This window comes from Hydra vulgaris, chromosome 09 (genome assembly GCF_038396675.1).
Source record: "Hydra vulgaris chromosome 09, alternate assembly HydraT2T_AEP".
Taxonomy (NCBI): domain Eukaryota; kingdom Metazoa; phylum Cnidaria; class Hydrozoa; order Anthoathecata; family Hydridae; genus Hydra; species Hydra vulgaris.
In genome coordinates, this window is record NC_088928.1 from 5,950,303 (window position 1) to 5,968,920 (window position 18,618).

Below are 18,618 nucleotides of genomic sequence, written 5' to 3' on the forward strand. Positions count from 1 at the left end.
TAGACCGTTTATGATGCACGTTAAAATATTAATAGCCATGACGGAGAGGATCAGCTTTTCTAATTTGAAAACTCGTGTACCTTAAACATACATATATATTTCGAATCCTATATAAAACCAACAAATATATCTATGAAAGAATTCAATTTAAATATAAGTGAGGTGCTTAATGCGTTCAATAGTCTGAAAAATAATAAATCTGTTGGCATTGATCAAATTAGCGTGAACTTAGTTAAAGCATTCTTCGATACCATTAAACCATATCTGTTTCATACTTTTAACCTTTCAATAAAATCCGGTGTTGTACCGGAGAAATTAAATATTGCTAAAATATTACCTATTTTTAAAACTGGCGATGATCAAATTATAGACTTATTTCTTACCATATCTTACCATCTTTCTCAAAATTATTAGAACTTATTATGCATGATAGACTTAACTAACCAAAAACAAAATGCTGTATAATAAACAATTTGGATTCATAAAAAAACATTCAATGGATCATACAGTAATCGAATCTAAATTATATATCCGGTTAAATAATGATTGTTATACACTAGGAGTTTTTATTGATCTGTCAAAAGCATATGACACAGTTGACCATGACACACTTATAAAAAAAACTAGAATTCTATGGTGTATTAAACAATAACCTACTCTGGTTTAAAAATTACCTGTCAAACAGAAAACAACGTATAGTGTACAAAGAAAATGAAACAGGAAACAAATTTATAACTTGTGGTGTTTCCCAGGGATTCATCTTAGGACCACTATTGATATTGCTGTACATTAACGATTTACACTTAGCTCCCAAAATTTTAAATCTTATTTTGTTTGCTGACGACTCTAATCTTTTTTACTCAAATAAAAATATAAAAGATCTTTTTAAAATATTTAATGAAAAGCTAACAAAAATTAATAATTGGATTACTTGTAATAAACTTTCATTAAATGTACAGAAAACTAAATTTGTGTTGTTTCATAAACCTAGTAAGAGTGATCACCTTCCTTTAAAATTACCCAATCTCTTTATGAATAACTCAGTTATTCAAAGAGAATCAAATGTTAACTTCCTGTGTATAATATTAGATGAAATTATAATATGGAAATCTCATATTAAATCTATTGAAAATAAAATTTCCAAAAACATTTCTGTTCTATATAGAGTAAAACAATTTCCTAATATCAACTCTTTAAAAATATTATATTTTTCCTTTATCAATAGTTATCTATCCTATTGCAATATTGCATGGGGAAGTAGCAACTATTGAAAAACTTAAAAAAATCTATGGTAAACAAAAACTTGCATGGAGAATTATTTTTGGCGTTAAGAAAACTGCTCATGGAGAGCCTTTCTTAACTGAACTTAATGTATTCAATGCTTATTAACTTAATATATACAAAGTTATGCTGTTCATGTTTAAATTAAAACATGGTTTGTCTCCTAATACATTTCACTATTACTTTACAAAAATTTCTCATAAATACCCCACAAATTTTTCAAATGATAACTTTGTAGTTCCAAGATTCTATTTAAAACTCAGTTCATTCCAAATTCAATATCGAGGACCATTTCTATGGAATGAATTTTTCAAAAATTTATTAAAAGTAACATTCTTCAAAACATCTCTTTAGAACAATTCAAAATAGCATGTAAACGTTTCTTATTTAGGAAAAAACTTTGATTTAAAACATTTTCTTTAAAATTAGATCATGAAATAAAATAAGTTAACTGAAAAGGTCTTCACCTATTTTTGTTTTGAAAAAGTCATCACCTATTTTTGTTTTGATTTCCTGACTTTTATTTCCTATTAAAATATGCTATTATTGCAAACTTATGCTATTTTAACATCTTATTATATAGTTTGTAATGTCTTTGTGGAAATATATTTATTTTGTATTTTGCCTATTTTTATGTTTTAAGTTTTTTAAGTTGTACTGTCGACTCCAATAAAAACTGGGCTCGGCGACTAGACAATATATGCCTTCTTCTTGCAAGAAGAAGGCATATATTGTCTTGTCGCCGAGCCCAGTTTTTATTGGAGCAAGCTTGCTCCGGCCATTTATTATATATGTAAACAATTTTTCTCATTGTCAATAGTATTATAAGCAAAAAATAAATAAATAAATAAAAAATAAAATAAAATAAAAAAATTAAAATAAATGAAAAGTATATTAATTTTAGAAAAGATTAAGTTGAATGTACTTGGTAACTTTTCAAATTTATTTATATCTTTGTTGTTTAATGTTGTTATTCTTAATCCTTAGACTTTGATTTTCTGTTCTGAAGTTTATGAATAAATTATTAAAACAAATAAATAATTCATGATTTTTCAATAAATAAAAATTAAATATTTCCATGCTTTTAGAAGAATATGTTTAAGTTAATAGCGCTTCTTGTTATTTTTTAATACTAGATGTTTTATTTATTATTTTACCAATTTTACATTTGATTATTGTCTATAGCTAGCAGAGTTAACTCTACCTTGATAAATTCCGTAAATATATAGTTTAACATAAAAATAAGTAACTAGTTGCTAATTTTTATGTTAAACTTTATATTTACGGATTTTATCAAGGGCCTGGCGATAAAACAAGATTTACGGAATTTATCAAGGGGGCTGGTTAGAAAAAGATATATAGGTTTATATATAAGATATATAGGTAGCAGGGGCCCCTGCTACCTATATATCTTGTTAGTAACCTACGGATTGTATATATTTACAGGGCAAAAAAAAAAGGTTATTTTGAGGGTAAAAATTTGATTTAAAGATTTTTTATTTTATTAAAGGCTTTATTTTGACCCTTGTTTTTACGATTTTCTACGAGCAATGAGTTTAGATGTGACTATTTTGAAACGTGAGTTTTTATTCAGTAAGCATTGAATGTATTTTAAGAAAGAAAAAAAGTCAGAAAGTATGATTTAAAAACACATCAATTTTAGGCACAATTTTAAAAAATCGTTCTCAGAAACATGGTCGTTTAAAAGCGGCAAGTTATACGCAAGCGCATTAAAACTTTCAAAAGTTTAGAGTTTAATGATGGCTTCGGTCTTTAGTTAAGAAAATATTTATTTAATAACAACCATATATTTATGATTTGGATATTAAAAATATCTAAATCTTATTCTTTGATTAATATTATTATTATTGGGGTTAATCAATTTATTGATAATAAAATGAAAATTATATAAAGAAAAACGTCTCAGTATATTAAAATATATTTTTTAAGCTATTATTTATTTGTCTAAAGCCTCATTTGTTAACTTATTTGAAATTCATTAAAAAATCTCTGAGCGCTAAACTTAAAACTTTTTTTTTAATTTTAGAATAATATGTTCTTAATTTGTTTCTTTTTTCTACTTGATGGATTAAATTTTTTTTAATGTCAAAGTATAACTCTCCAAACACTTGTTTTTAAAACCCTTGTTTTTATTTTTATGTTAAACATGTATGCGTAATTACTGTATATACAAATATACTTTTAAATATATACTATAATATAGTTTGTATAAATTTATGATATAAGTTTATACATTTAATACAACAATATAGATGCGATTTCGATATTCTTTTTTGCATGGTTTGTTTCCTCCAATTTTAATATTTTCGACCTTAAGAGCCATTTTCTCAAAAAACCAGGCCATGCTCAAAAGTGATATCTTTCAATCATTCTCAATTTTACATGTATTGTAAATAATATTATAAAGAAGCCTTTAAATTTATTTTTTTTCTAAATATTTCTAGTTTTATTTTTAGAAAGATTATATCATTGTAATTTTAATAGTTTAAAGAAACTTTGGGGATATAATTTACAAAACAACTTACGTGTCATCAACCGTGAAAAACTTTTTTAACTAGCGTTCAAAAATCAGCCATAATGGGAAATGGGAAAAGTCCCAAGGTTGAATCTATAGATTTTATATTAATCAATTTTACAATTCTTTTAATGCAAACAAAGGGGTAATATTACATCGTTGAAATAACTTTACGTTAAAATGATGCTAAATCTGATTTTTTTTTTTTTTAATTTATACGAGTAAAAAGTTTTTTAACTTGGTGTTTACTGAACATAATTATTGTTAGGCATTATTTCTTAATTTACAATTTATTGAGCATTTACTTCTGAATTATTCAGAACAGGAATGAGCATTTTATGCTAAATAACGGGTGATTACTAAAAATCTGGACAAAATTGCTTACATCATATTTCTATATGCAACTAATACTTATTTTTTCAAACAATTTTTAAAATGTTGCAAATTTATTCTTCTTTTGAAATATATATTAACTTTTATATAAGTATTTTAAATTTAGTATTAAAAATGACGTCAAACGAAGAGCTCCAGAGAAAACGTGTGTACCAGTTTTATCAAGAAAATTCAGATAAACCTAAATCATTCACTGTTTCTCATTTTGAAGCAGAAAACTTATCAAGATCGACTATATTTGGAATTATTAAACGTGTAGAAGAAGATAAATCATTTGAAAGGCAAACTGGTAGTGGTAGAAAGCCGAAAATAATGACTAAGCGCGCCATCAGTCAACTTACCAAGCTTTTTGACCATAAATGTGGCATTTCTCAGCGTATAGCTTCAAAAAAGCTCAAATGTTCTCAGTCACTTATTTCTAAGACATTGAAGACCAAAACATTAATAAAAAAAAGAAAACAAATGAAGATTCCAAGTTGAACTGAGAGCCAGAGAGCAAAAAACCGACGTTTGCGTGGTCAACTTTATAGAAATTATAAAGATTTTATTTGGGTTCTTGATGACGAGTCTTATTTTACTCTCTCGAACAGCCAAAATAATGGTAATGATAATTTCTATTCAAGTAACATTGAATTAACAATGTTAAATTCAAAGAAAAAAAGAAATTTGAAGAAAAATTATTGGTCTACGTGGTCATTTCGCCTTTTGGCCTATCAACTCCGTACATTGTTATTAAAATTAGAATAAATTTGCTATTTTATTCTTTTTAAAACAATAAAATAGGTCTTCTAGATTAAAAGTTATTTAATTTTTAGTTTTGTCCAGATTTTTAGTAATCACCCGTTATACTTTAAAGAAAACACTTAGTTGCAAAAAATATGTCAGAGCAAGAGGTTGTTGTTGAAAATGTTTGCAAAGTTAATGATGTCAAGTGTGGACCATATCCTCGTTCTAATGAAAAAAGGTTATTCAAGATTCGAGATCTGACTATAATTTCTTACTATATATTTCTTACTATAATTTTTACAAAGAAATTGTAATTTTTACAAAAAAATTTACTATAAATTTCTTACTATAATTTTTATAATTCTTACTATATATTTCTATTTATTTCTTACTTATATTTCTTACTATAATTTTTACAAAGTGTGCTTTCAGCACACTTTGTAAAAATTTTAGTAAGAAATGGTCTCAACAGTTGTAAAAAAACAAACTCAGTTAGCATCATATAGTAGTGTAAAACGATTATTGTTTAATTCAGTTTACATTGTATAAAATCTAAGTTTTATGTTTTTAGGTTTTAAAAGCGCACCAAGAGACAGAATAGACAGAAAAGTTACTTATAGAAAACCGAGGGTGCATATCAATTGTGATAACAACTATATATGCACCGAGGATGCATATCAAAATCTGATATGTCCTTACCATAGATTTAACTTTGGTAAGAATTTGTTTACAACCGTATTTCAATAAAAAAGAATTTAAATACTAAACTATTAAAATAAGTATTTCAAATTTTGATTTTTGCTAAAATTTAAGGTATTGGCTGAGTACCTCCAAGAAGATACTGTCACCCAATGCATGAATTAAGTATTGGTAAAAAATCATTTGCTGTAAGAATTATTTCGATAAATATGTCAACAAATGTTTCAAAACATTACAACAAAAATATTCCAGTAACGTCCGTATTTTGCCACAATCACCTAAAGTCAGAGCACATTCTAATTCAAACTAAAACAAGTACAAGTGACTCTATGGGTAAACATATTGTTCTGTATTTGATTGAACATGAAAAGTTTACTAAGAAGTTCCAAGATAGACCAGGTACAAAAAATGAAGAATGCCAACATAAGTATAACTATTCTTGTCGAAAAAGAAATTACTGCGAAATAGACTAGACCAGAAAAAAGCAGAACATTTCATCGATTTCATATTTAACAGCAGCCTTCTTCAAGATGTTGCATTTGGAGTCACAAAAATTAAATTTGACCCAAATGATGCATATAAAACATCTCGTGCAATATTGACAGCGAAAATGAGTCATACAATTGCATTTTATAATGAAGTTTGCAGAAGTGAGAATTATTCTCCTTTGTGGCAGTTTGTGGCGAATACTTTATGCCGTTAAACCATCTCATCGAAAATGTTTAGCGGAACTGGATGATATTACTGTTGCAGGTATGAATGGTTTCCCTATGTTTGCTAGACTATTGCCAAAAAGTTTTACCAAATTCAGGAATATTCTACAAAAAGGACTTATTTTGGAAAAAAAGGGATGTAACAGCATTTTGACATTTTCTTCACTAAGAAAAGCAACATTTTACAGAAAAAGGTTTATTTTACAGCTCTTAATAGGTGTGGTTTATCGGAAACACTATCAATTCCCAATTAGTTTTTCGGAATTTTAAGCATAACTATTCTAATGTTAATAAACTCTTTGCAAAATCTGACAATGCTTTATCGTACCATGACAACATTATAATGAAAGCTCTTTTTATGTTGCGCAAATTAACCAAATACAGTTTAAGCGCTACGGTTATAATATACTTTGTTGTGGCAAGGATTAGTGCGACAGAAAAGCTGCCGGAGCAAAATTGTTGATTCGTAGCTTTGTTGATGCTGGTAACGATTTGATTTGTACAGAGGATATTTATACTGCTTTACATTACGGTCATGGGATAAAAAAATATGTTGTTGGTGTTGCCACTATAAAAAGCAAAAGAAAGCTGAATGGAACAAAAATAACTAAAATAAGTTAGTTTCATTTGTATGAGTTCTTTCATAACTATACGATCTGCAAATTTTTTTAACACACACATATAGTGATACTGACAAGAAAACACGAGTTTTTAAAGACAACATAAAGCAAAAATTTCGCGAAGATAAATCACTAAATTTGTTTCTTTTTGCTCTGAGCCAATTTGTAATAGATCATTCCATACATCAGAAGAACTAAAAGAACACATGATGTTGGGAAGGCACCTTATCAGCACTTTAAAATCAGGAATGGATAACATGAGACATAGCTTCATAATGAAGATGCAAGTTCAGTCAAACTTAAAAGTCATAAACCGAACTCACAACAGGAGGTATTTGATGAAGTATGTTCTGTCATTATCAAATATATTAAAGGGTGGGTTTTACCTACACGCAGTACCTTCCGGTATAGTATGAGACAAATAGGTGTATTATATAATCTCTTTATGGAAGGTGAAGTATCTGAAAAAAATTTAGCAAAGAGCAAGTACGTAACAACTCAGTAAAAAAGATCACTATTTTCACGTTGGAGCAGGTTAAAAAAGATAAAAGATTAAATAAACCAATTGATGCTACAAATGTGGATAGAAGAAGAACAGTAGATCAAGATATAAATTATCTATCAACTCTCATTAATATATATTTTAATATTGTTTTGTATTACAAATATTTATACAAATGTTTGCATAAATATTTATATTTTTCTTTCTCTAGACCAAGAAGAATTAACAAATGAAGAATTTGAAAAGGAATTTATAAGCATTGTCATTGATCTATCTTGTGCATGGCATATATGGCACAGAATAAGATAAAGACGTAATATAATATATTGATTAATTCTGCTGCGACATTCGGTAACTTTTTTTTAAATATATAAAAAATTAAAATTTTTGTAGTGGAGTATTTCAAAAATGAAATATTACCTCCTAAGTATTTTTTTTGGATTAAAAGAATTGTAATATGGAGTAATAGAAAATCTGTACCTTTCATCTTGGAACCTTTCCAATTTCCGATAATGGCTGATATTTGAAAGCTAGTTAAAACATTTTTTTGATAGTTTGATGACTCATACGTTTTTTTGTAAACAATATCCTCTCAGTTCCTTTAGACCATTCAAATTACAATGAGATACTCTTTCCAAAAAGGAAAAGATATGTCGCAGGTACTTTTTAGGTTCCGAGATAAATGTATTTAAAGTAGGTCACAAATTCGAAAGTGTGTGATTTCAGCTTATGATTTTTAGAAAAAGGAAGATTTGTCCAAAGGTTTTTTGATTTTTTTTAAAGTTCTCCTTATACTTTCATAATATGAAAAGAAACCTAAAAAGCAGTTGTCTCGTTGCCTTTAAACTTAGTTTAAAAATCTCAAAACCCCAATAATAATTTTTTAAGTATTAAAGGGTCAAAAGTAGTAAGCTATAACTAAGGAACTATAAATATTAAAAAAAAAAAAAAAAAAATAAAATACAGGTTTCTTTTTTACCACATGAGCATTACTGTTTATAAAACTGAGCGCGATTAAAGGATATCACATTTGAGCCAATAGTACTTTTGCCTGGTTTTATCAGAAAATGGGCTCCTAATAAATCATAATTATCATTATTGTGTTTATGTATAAGGCAAATATTTTGTATGATAACTTAGTACAATACGTATTTACATATATCATTTATGTTAGTACTTATTATACTGTTGTCATTGTATAAACTTAATTAAAATAATTATTTATATGTATATATATATATATATATATATATATATATATATATATATATATATATATATATATACATATATAAATGTATTTAGCAAATATTTTGTTTCATTAAGTTTATAATATGACAACAGTATAATAAGTCACTGCCAGCTTCATCAGTTATTCCATAATTAGTATTTCCCTTGAATTCTACTAAAAATACTGTATTAGCAATTCTAGTATACTTTAAAAATTATTTTAAATTCAAAATCTTCTAGTTGTATTTTATTTCATTTCATATTATGATAGCAGTCAAACAATGGTCATTCTCCTTGTTTTAGCCATAAAATCTGCATTTTAAAAGCATCTGAAACTTTCATTTAAAACCGAATATCATCAATATATTAAAGCTTGCTTTAAAAATCAATAAAATTAAAAACTTTTGCAACAACAGAAAAAGTATTTTATGGATATGGCGATTCAAACAGAAAAAACACAGCAATTGTGAAGTTTTTCCCCAACTTATTAAGTCCAAATGATTTTGATGCACGGTATCTTCTGAAAATAAAAAGCAATTTAATTCTTGGTATTTTTTTGTTTTTAATTCATGGTATCTAATAGTATTTTATTTAAGAATAAGATTTGTTCAAAAATATTAAATTTATGTTCTTCAAACTTTGATATTCTACCTGCTCAAATGAACAAAACCCTACATTCAAAACTATAAACAGCTGTAAGATAAATAATTTAATTTCAATTTTAACATTTTATTTATTGCTTGTATATCATGTAAAGTATTATTCTTAAATTATTAGATTAATTTGTTTATAAAATTGTTGCCAACTTACTACTAAATCTTGTTGTGTCCTAGGTTAGGTTCCCATTTATTTAGAAATAGTTTTAACTTGTAAAGGCCTCTAATATCGAATTATAAACAGTCTACAACCCATTCGCCACCACAATGCCTAATAAAGTTAGAAAGTTATAAATAAGAATTCGAGAGATTATATCATATACAACATATTATTTAGATGAAAGATACATTTAAGGTGGATATCCCCTCAGATATACAAAAACTAACGTGGAAATCCTCTCAGATATATGAAAACTATTTTTAAAAGAGATTTTTTTTAAAAGCAAAGCTTATCATGGATTCACAACTTTAAAACTGGCTTTTAAAATTTACTATAGATCTTTTAGAACTATACTTTATTAAAACATAAACACTTTGATTTTTATTGAGAAAATAATTTCTGGGACATTTCAAGAATACTTTATTTAAAGTAAATTGATGTTATTTATATAGTAAAGTTAACAAAAACATCAAAAGTTTATTATTGAAAAACAGTAGGTTTACCAGGTAGAACACCTAAGGTCAGCTCAAACAATGAACAAGAAGATTCTAAAACTATAAACACATATTAAAGTATGTTTTATTGTGATTATATATTTTTAATATTATTTTTTATATAAAGAGGTACTCTTTTTCTCTTCGCAACAACGGGCTACATGAAATAATTACCTTCATCCAGATTTCAGTATAAAAAACCAACTGGGTAAGTAGAAAATGTTAAAGAAAAAACGAATAAATAGTTGCTAGTGTAAATTTTTTTCTTTTTTCAATTATAAAATGATAAAGTTTTATATCTCTATTGCAATATTAGTGTTTTTAAATCAAGTAAAGATTGTTACTTTTGATTAATGCTATAATTATTGCGAATAAAATGTAATAATTATTACAAATTCATCACAAAATATTTTATCTTTTTATAGACAATAATATATTGAATCCACGTAGCTTAACCAACTACTAAAAAGATTAAAATCCTAATTAAATGAAAAAGAAAAAAAAAATCACAAAATAAGTCACTTTTTTGTGTTTATACCAGGTATATATGTGCAAATTATTGAAAAATCATTTAACAACAATATTCTTATACAAGTAATAAATATTAACAATTTTTTATACAACAGTTGAATGAATGCTTTTGAGTCTTTTCCGTAAGTGCACATTCCGAAATGCCATAAGGAACTAATTCGCAAGTATTATTTCAAAATGATATTTTTGTAAGTTTCTTTTCGTATAGCGTTCTAACGGAATTATTATATTTTTTTAATGCGTACGGAAGGTGAATTTGCACATGCTCAACTTCCGCAATATCAATTCGAATTGAAGATAAAAATGCGAAATTTTCGTAAGTTTTGTTTTTCGGCGAATAACCCTAGTACAAACTACCCTCTTTTTCTTAATTACTTAAGTATTCGATCTTAGTGTAAGTTTAAAATCAAGTTTATTGATTGATTAAGTTATTATTTATCTAATTATTCATTTATCTAGATTTAAATTTAACTAGGGTTGAGCTTTTCAGTAAAAGCGGTAAAAACGGTAAATGCACGAAATGCAAGATAAGCATCACAATGGTGATAATAATTAACTTTAACTGTAACTTACACATTGACAGCTTTTTAATTTTTACTGTTGCTAATAATAATCTAATATTATTATTCTCATATTATTCTATAAATATATAAAGCTAATATTATCTTAAATTATCTTAAAGTATCTGAATTTATCTTAAATTGAAACTTTAACTTTAAATAGTGTAATACAGTTTAAATTACAGACCAATGATCATTATAGTGCATTTACCGTTTTTGCCGTAAAAGCTCAACCCTAAATTTAACTACTTATAATTATTACAAACAGACAAATTTTTACCCTACGGATAGACAAGAAAATATTTACCCTATAGATAAAAAAGGAAATATTTACTCTATAAAAGTCAGAGAAAATAATTACTCTATGAATGAAAAACTATACATTTACTCTATGGAAGAAATAGAAAATATTTACTCTATTGATGGAAGAGAAAATATTTACCGTATGGATGGAAAAGAAAATATTTACCCTACGGATAAAAGAGAAAAAGTTTACCCTATTGATTTAAGAGAAAATATTTACCACATGGATGAAATAGAAAATATTTACCCTATGGACGAAAGAGAAAATATTTAACCTATGGATATAAGAGAAAAGATTTGCCCTATGGATAAAAGAGAAAACATTTACCCTATGAATCGAAGAGAAAATATTTACCCTATAGATGAAAAAGATAATATTTACCCTATGGATGGAAGAGACAATGTTTACCCTATGGAAAAAATAGAAAATGTTTACCATATGGATAAAAAAAAAATATTTACCCTATGTATGGAAAAGAAAATATTTGACCTATAGATGGAAGAGAAAACATTTACCCCTTGGATGGAACAAAAATATTTAGCGTAAAGATGGAAGAGAAAAAATATACCCTATAGATGGAAAAGAAAATATTTAATCTATGGATGGAAGGGAAAATAATTACACTATGGATGGAATAGAAAATATTTCCCGTATGGTTAAAAGAAAAATAATTGCCCTATGGACGGAAGAGAAAATATTTAGCTTATGGATCGAAGAGAAAATACTTACCCTATGGATAGAAAAAGAAACTATTTGCCCTATGGATAAAAAAAAATATTTACCCTATGGTTGAAAAAAAAATATTTAACCTATGAATAAAAGAGAAAAAATTTGCCCTATTGATGGAAAAGAAAATGTTTACCCTATGGATGGAAGACAAAAAGGTTTACCCTATGGAAAAAAGAAAAAATATTTACCCTATAGATGGAAGAGAAAATAATTACCCTATAGATAAAAAAGAAAATGTTTACCCTATGGATAAAAAAGAAAATATTTACTCTATGGATGGAAAAGAAAATATTTACCTTATAGATAGAAGAGAAAATGTTTACCAAATAAATGGAAGAAAAAGTATTTACCCTATGGATAGAAGAGAAAATATTTAATCTATAAATGGAAGAGAAAATATTTATTCAATGGACGAAAGGGAATATATTTACCACATAAATGGAAAAGAAAATATTTACTCTATGGATGGAAAAGAAAATATTTACCTTATAGATAGAAGAGAAAATGTTTACCAAATAAATGGAAGAAAAAGTATTTACCCTATGGATAGAAGAGAAAATATTTAATCTATAAATGGAAGAGAAAATATTTATTCAATGGACGAAAGGGAATATATTTACCACATAAATGGAAGAGAAAATATTTACTCTATGGACGAAAGAGAATATATTTACAATCTGAATAGAAGAGAAAATATTTACCCTATGCATGAAAAAGAAAATATTTGCCCTATGAATGGAAGAAAAAATATTTTCCCTACGGAATGTAAATGTTTACCCTATGGATAGAAGACAAAAAGGTTTACCCCATGGAAAAAAGAAAAAAATATTTACCCTAGGGATAGAAGACAAAATATTTACTCAATAGATGGAAGAGAAAATATTTAATCTATGGATGGAGGAGATAATATTTATCCTATGGATGTAAGAGAATGTTTATACCCAATGGATGGAAGATAAAATATTTACCCTATGGATGAATGAGAAAATTATTACCCTATGGATGGAGAAGAAAATATTTACCCTATCTTTTTTTTTTTTTTTTTTTTTTTTTTAAATTCCTTCAATATTTATAAAATACAAGTTAAGATATAATAATATAAACAATTACAAGTGAGGATTTTTACTATAAATAATAATAAAAAAAAAAGAATGCGGAGACTCGTAGAAGACCTTAAGGTCTTGTCGTCGAGAACCGCTGCAAACTCGTTACAAATTTACGTGTTACATATTTTAAAATAAATAAAAAAAAAACTGTGTTTAACAATATTAGAAGAAAAACATAATTTAAATAAAAAATAGAAATTTTCAAATAAATTTCCTATTAAAAGTATAAAAGTATATTATCAATGGACAAAATGATTTTCTTAAGTTTCCTTTTATAAGAGGTATAAGTCCATTCATGAGAAAAGTCAAAATGTTTCAAAACTATTTTATTCCAAAGAAAGGCTCCTCGGAAAGAAACACAAGATTTACCAAAATTTGTATGCGAAAATTGTAGTCGAATAGAATTATCATTTCGTAGATTGTACTTGTTTTTTTCTTTTATTGAGTATAGGTTATGAAAGGAAGAAGGGGAATCGTTGGTTTTACATTTATACATAAAACATAAAATATTATAAACGTTTAGCTGATATATATTTAAAATATTCATTTCAAGTAAGAGAGGCCTGGCATGAGTAAAACGGTCTTTAAAGTTTATAAGACGTGCAATGTGTTTCTGTTGACGATGAAGAGGTTCTAGTATACTTTTGTTCACACTACCCCAAGCAATGTTAGCGTAGTTAATATGGCAGTGAATAAAGGAATAATATAATTGAGTTAAAGTATGTTTATTTAAGAAACTTCTTGATTTATATAATATTCCTATAGTTCTAGCAATTTTGTTATTTAGGTTGTTAACGTGGTGTTTCCATTTAAGATTTTCATCAATATAAATGCCTAAAAATTTTGTAATTTTTGTTCGCTTTATTTCAATATTGTCAACAAAAATTGGTGGTGTAATACTTGGAATTAATTTTTCTTTTGAATTTGGGTAAAAAAGCATCCATTTAGTTTTTTCTATATTAATTGATAATTTGTTTGATTTGAACCAGTTAGAGATTTTAATAAGCTCAGTGTTCATATTTCTAAATAATGTTGTTAGATCATTGCTGGTTAAAAAAAGATTAGTGTCATCCGCAAACATAATTGTCATTAAGTTTGAGGCTTTGTAGAGATCATTGATGTATATCAGGAACAGCAATGGGCCTAGTATTGAGCCTTGTGGCACTCCAAAAGTTATATTTAATAAATTTGATGATAATGATGAGTCTATTTGAATAAACTGTTTACGATTAGTTAAATAGTTCTTTAGTAATAATAAAGTATTTCCAGTGATTATATAATGTTCTAGTTTGTTATAAAGAATTTCATGATCTATAGTATCGAAAGCTTTCGATAGATCTATGAAAATACCTAATGTGTATTGCGATGTTTCAAATGAATCACCAATATTTCTTGTTAGTTGAAGTATTGCATGTTCTGCAGAATTATTTTTTTTAAATCCATATTGGTTATTATATAATATTTTGTTTTCTGATAAGTGCTTAAATATTTTATTATATAGAATTCTTTCTAGAATTTTTGAAAAAACTGGGAGAACTGATATTGGGCGATAATGACTGAGGTTTGTCTATCGATGGAAGAGAAAATATTTAAACAATGGATTAAAGAGAAAATGTTTATCCTATGAATGAAATATGTCCATCACATATAAACTGCCTCGGATAATAAACAAATATTCAGAGTACAGCATTCTATATCGAGGTCCAAAAGTATGGAATACTTTTCAAAAAGGATTCAAAGGTACGGTAAATTCGATAAGTTCATTCAAGTTTTTAACAAAAAAAAAATTTTTAAAATATAAGAAACGTTTTTGGTTAATGATACCTTGAATAATTTCTCATAAATCTGTTTTTGTTTTATTTCTACTTTTGTTGGTTGCTTATCAATTTTATTAGCGAATTACGCGTTTTATTACGATATTTTATTGAAATTTTATTACGCATATTGTAACATATTACGATATTTTTTTGAAATCTTGTTATAGGGGCTCTATGAAAAGATTGCAATAACGTACTGACATCCTCATCTTCTTTGAGCCCCTATCTGTTTTACTTATTTTATTTATTGAAATTTTATATTACGAAGTTGTAAAATCTTATATTATATTAAAACAGAGAAAAAAAAAAAAAAAAAAGCAATTTTTACCCTATGGATGGAAGAGAAAATACTTACTCTATGCGTAAAAGAGAAAACATTTACCGTATAGATGGAAGAAAAATAATTTACCCGTTCGATGAAAGAGAAAATATTAGGCTTATGGATGAAAGAGAAAATATTTACCCTATGGATGGAAAAAAAAATATTTGCCCTATGGATCAAAGAAAAAATTATTACACTATCGATTTAAAAGAAAATATTTACCAAATGGATAGAAAAGAAAATGTTTACCCTATAGATAGAAAAGAAAATATTAAATCAATGAATAGAAGAAAAAATGTTTAACCTATGGAAAAAGAGAAAATGTTTACCCTATGTAAGAAAGAGAAATTATTTAGCCTATGGATGGAAGAGAAAATATTTGCCCTATGGATGAAAAAGAAAATTTTTACCCTATGCATGAAAGAGAAAATGTTTACTCTATGGATAAAAGATAAAATATTTACTCTATGGTCGAAACAGAAAATATATACCCAATCGATAGAAGAGAAAATATTTTCACTATGGATGGAAGAGAAAATATTTGCAATAAGGATGGAAAAGAAAATATTTACCCTTTGGATGGAGGAGAAAATTGTTAACCCTACGGATAAAAACAAAATGTTTACCCTATGGATGAAATAGAAATTATTTACCCTATGGATGTAGGAGAAAATAATTGCCCATGGATGAAAAATAAAATATTTGCCCTAAAGATGCAAGAGCAAGTATTTACCCTATAGATGAAAAAGAAAGTGTTTACTCTATGGATGGAAGAGAAAATAATTTTCTATGAATGAAAGAGAAAATATTTGCTCTATGAATGGAAGAGGAATTAATTACTGTATGGATGAAAGAGAAAATATTTACCGTATGGATGGAAGAGAAAATACTAAATGGATGGAAGAGAAAATATTTACCCTATGGATAAAAGAAAAATCATTTGCCCTATGGATCAAAAAGATAATATTTGACCTATGAATGGAAAAGAAAATATTTACCCTATGGATGGAACAGAAAATATTTACCCTATAGAAGGAAGAGAAAATGTTTACCCAATGGATATAAGAGAAAATGTTTATCCTATGGATGAAAGAGAAAATCTTTCCTCTTTGGATGGAAGAAAAAATATTTACAGTTTGGATGAAAGAAAAAGTACTACCCTATGGATGGAAAAGAAAATATTTACCCTATGGATGTGAAAGAAAATGATAACCTATGGATAAAAGAGAAAATATTTACCCTATGGATGGAAGAGAAAATGTTTACCCTATGGATAAAAGAGAAATTGTTTACCCTATGGTCGAAACAGAAAATATTTACCCAATCGAAAGAAGAGAAAATATTTACCCAATGGATAGAAGAGAAAATTATTACCATATGGATGGAAGAGAAAGTGTTTACCCTATGGATGGAAAAAAAAAATTTACCATATGAATGTAAGAGATAATGTTTACCAAATGGACAAAAGAAAAAATGTTTACCCTATGGATGAAATAGAAAATATTTACCATATGTATGTAGAAGAAAATATAGGCCTTATGGATGGAGAGGAAAATTATTTCCTTATGAATTGAAGAAAAATTATTTGCCCTATGGATAAAAAAACTTTTTACCCTTTGGATGAAATAGAAAAAGTTAACCCTATTGATAAAAAAGAAAATGTTTATCCTATTGATAAAATAGCAAATATTTGCCCAATGGATGGAAGAAAAGTTTTTACCCTTTAGATGAAGGAGAAAATATTTACCATATGGGTGGAAGAGAAATTTTTCACGCTATGGATAAAATAGAAATGTTTACTTTATAAATAAAATAGAAAATATTAACCCTATGGATGGAGGAGAAAATATTTACCCAATGGATTGAATAGAGAATTTTTTCCTTATGGATAGACAGTAAATATTTGGCCTTTGGATGAAAAAGAAAATTTTTACCTTTTGGATGAAAGAGATAAAGTGTATCCTATGGATAATAGAGAATACGTTCATCCTATGGATGAAACAGAAAATATTAACGCTATGGATGGAAGAACAAATATTTGCCCTATGAATGGAAGAGAAAATTTTTACCCTTTAGGTGAAGGAGAAAATATTAACCCTATGGATGGAAGAGAAAATAATTACTCTATGGATGGAAGAGAAAATATTTACTGTATGGATGGAAGAGAAAATATTTGCCCTATGGATGAAAACGAAAATATTTACCATATGGATAAAAGAGAAAATGTTAACCCTTTGCTTAAAAAAAATTTTTTTTACCGTATGGATGAATCAGAAATGGTTTACCCTTACAATAGAAGAGAAAATATTTGCACTATGGATGAAGAAGAATATATTTACTCAATTGATGGAGCAGAAAATAATTACCCTATGGATAGAAGAGAAAATATTAGCTGTATAAATCGAGGAAAAATTATTTACCCTATGAATGGAAGAGAAAATCTTTACCCTATAGATGAAGGTGAAAATGTTAACTCTATGGATGGAAAAGAAAATAATTACTCTATGGATGGAAGAGAAAATATTTACCGTATGGATGGAAGAGAAAATATTTACTCTATGGGTGGAAAAGAAAATATTTAATCTATAGATGAAAGAGAAAATATTTACCCCATGGATTGAAGAGAAGTTATTAACCCTATTGATGGAAGAGAAAATATTTGCCCTATATATCAAAGAGAAAATATTTACCCTATGGATTTAAGAGAAAATATTTACCTTATGGGTAGACTTAAAAACGTTTTCCTTATGGATAGAAAAGAAACATTCATTCCATAAGTGGAAAAAAAAAACTTTCACCCTATGGATAAAAAAGAGAATGTTAACCCTATGGATGAAAGAGAAAATAATTACCCTCTTGATGGAGGAGAAATAATTTGACCAATGGATAGAAGAGAAAAATATTACCATATGGTTGGAAGAGAAAGTGTTTACCCTATGAATGGAAAAAAAAATTTACCCTATGAATGTAAGAGATAATGTTTACCCAATAAATAAAAGAAAAAATGTTTACCCTATGGATGAAAAAGAAAATATTTACCATATGTATGAAAAAATATATGCCTTATGGATTGAAGAGAAATTATTTGCTATATGGATAAAAAAAACTTTTTACCCTTTGGATGAAATAGAAAAAGTTTACCCTATGGATAAATGAGAAAATGCTCCTATGGATAAAAAAGAAAATGCTGCCAAAATTATCCTGGTGATGAAACAGAAAATATTTACCCTATGGATGGA

The 18,618-nt window shown here is 26.9% G+C and overlaps 1 protein-coding gene across 1 annotated transcript; it reads left to right on the top strand.

Annotated features, from left to right (window-relative positions):
* Positions 1-16,971: 16,971 nt before the first annotated feature.
* Positions 16,972-17,961, top strand: LOC136085212 (high mobility group nucleosome-binding domain-containing protein 5-like). The gene is made up of 2 exons (XM_065806500.1): positions 16,972-17,091; positions 17,272-17,961. The coding sequence occupies exons 1-2, from the start codon at positions 16,972-16,974 to the stop codon at positions 17,959-17,961; spliced, it is 810 nt and encodes a 269-aa protein (XP_065662572.1).
* Positions 17,962-18,618: the final 657 nt, after the last annotated feature.